The sequence below is a fragment of the Helobdella robusta genome, assembly GCF_000326865.2.
Source record: "Helobdella robusta unplaced genomic scaffold HELROscaffold_2, whole genome shotgun sequence".
In the NCBI taxonomy this organism is placed as follows: domain Eukaryota; kingdom Metazoa; phylum Annelida; class Clitellata; order Rhynchobdellida; family Glossiphoniidae; genus Helobdella; species Helobdella robusta.
The window spans coordinates 8,577,972-8,579,651 of record NW_008704083.1 but is presented as its reverse complement, the minus strand read 5'-3'; the positions used below and the strand labels follow the sequence as shown (position 1 = coordinate 8,579,651).

At 34.5% G+C, this 1,680-nt stretch overlaps 1 protein-coding gene across 1 annotated transcript; it reads left to right on the top strand.

Annotated features, from left to right (window-relative positions):
• Nucleotides 1-633: 633 nt before the first annotated feature.
• On the top strand, nt 634-1,399 carry HELRODRAFT_160776 (hypothetical protein; the record flags this gene model as incomplete). Its single annotated transcript, XM_009017709.1, has 4 exons — nt 634-639; nt 701-883; nt 1,008-1,088; nt 1,346-1,399. The coding sequence occupies 4 exons, from the start codon at nt 634-636 to the stop codon at nt 1,397-1,399; spliced, it is 324 nt and encodes a 107-aa protein (XP_009015957.1).
• Nucleotides 1,400-1,680: the final 281 nt, after the last annotated feature.

The window sequence follows — 1,680 nt, the reverse complement described above, 5'->3', positions numbered from 1 at the left end:
ATTCAATCATCTATCCATCCATCCATCAAGCCAGCCATTCATTCATTCATTCATTCATTCATCTAAAATCTAAATTCAACCGTTTATCCCCTGTCTATCTACCTAAAATTTATCTGCCTATTAATCATAAATCATTCATCCATCCATCCATCCATCCATCCATCCATCATCTACCCAACCATCAATTCATCCATCCATCATCCATCCAACCATCAATTCATCCATCATAATAATAACAACCATTCTCATCACCTTCATCACATCTGACTAATTATTACTTATAAACCCAGTGGCGGATGTATTAAATTGTAGATTGTGTCATATCATCTGGCCATCCATTTATTTTTCCATTCATTCATTTATTTATTCATCCATCTATTCATTTATTTATCCATCTATTCATTCATTCGTTTGTTCGTTCGTTCGTTCATTCATTCGTTTGTTCATATATATATATATATATATATATATATATATATATATATATAGATTATATATAATATATATATAAATAGATTATATGTATAGAGATTATATATATATATATATATTTAAAAGGAATGTAGTTCAACATATATATATATATATATATATATATATAATGTAAGTTGGAAAGCACGTATATTATATATAATGCAGGTGATATCAGCGAAGCATGTGCAAACTGTGAAGCAGACACCACGTATATCACAGTTACTAGGAACATGAAGGATTTGAAAAACCCAAACATGAGCATACAGACGAGATCAAAGAACAGGAAGATGAGAATGACATAAGAGTGAAGCAGATGCTCAAAGTTTGCCAAGTAAAGACGGAAAAAAAGGAGAAACAGCCCCAAGGTACTTTCACCATATCGTTAGCAAAGTTCAAAAATAAAAGTCGTGTTGGACTGAACGAACTGCAAGATGAAATTGAAGAACGGAAGAACGACTCAAAATTAAAGGATGAGTAGGCTGAGGAACAGAGTGCACAAATTGATGACCTTCAACTATTTATGAATCACGCAGAAAATGAGTGGAAGGATTGAGAAAAGTCGTGCCAAGTCGCCACCTGGATCGACAATGTGGCGTATCGGGTACGAGAACGAGGTAAGCCTCGGATCAAAATGAAGATCGTGCATCTGGACCGGATGGCCCCTACCCTGGCTAGGCCCCTTTCAGGCCGATGGTAAAACTGAATCTGTTCGGGACTAACAGAATTAAGGAGGGTGTAATGTTATAAATACAGCGCTCCATAATTATGACAATAATTATCTATGGTACGCCGTATTGTAAAATATCTAAGAATTGCAAAAGAAAGCTGATAAATAGGACGACACACGAAGCGAATGTATGTGTGTTTACAGAAAGTTACGAAGTGTGGCAAGTACGAGTTGAAGTGCGTGTGTTTTCCAAATTGAGTTCGTTCGTTTACAAGTGTGCGATTATGAAATAACTCATTTTGTAATTATTTGTTGATAGTTCCAATTTATCGTTCGAGTTGATTCTTATCGGCGATATATATACGAACACTACGATTGTCAGTTGTAAACAACCCCAAGCGAATTTATAACAATAGGTTAAGTTAATGAATAATTATAAATAAATTAATTAGTTGATTAAAAATCGTTTAATTGAATTGAATTGGAAGGATGGCCTGTTCGCAAGTACTCGCCAAACTAATGGGGTGTAAGTTGGTCCA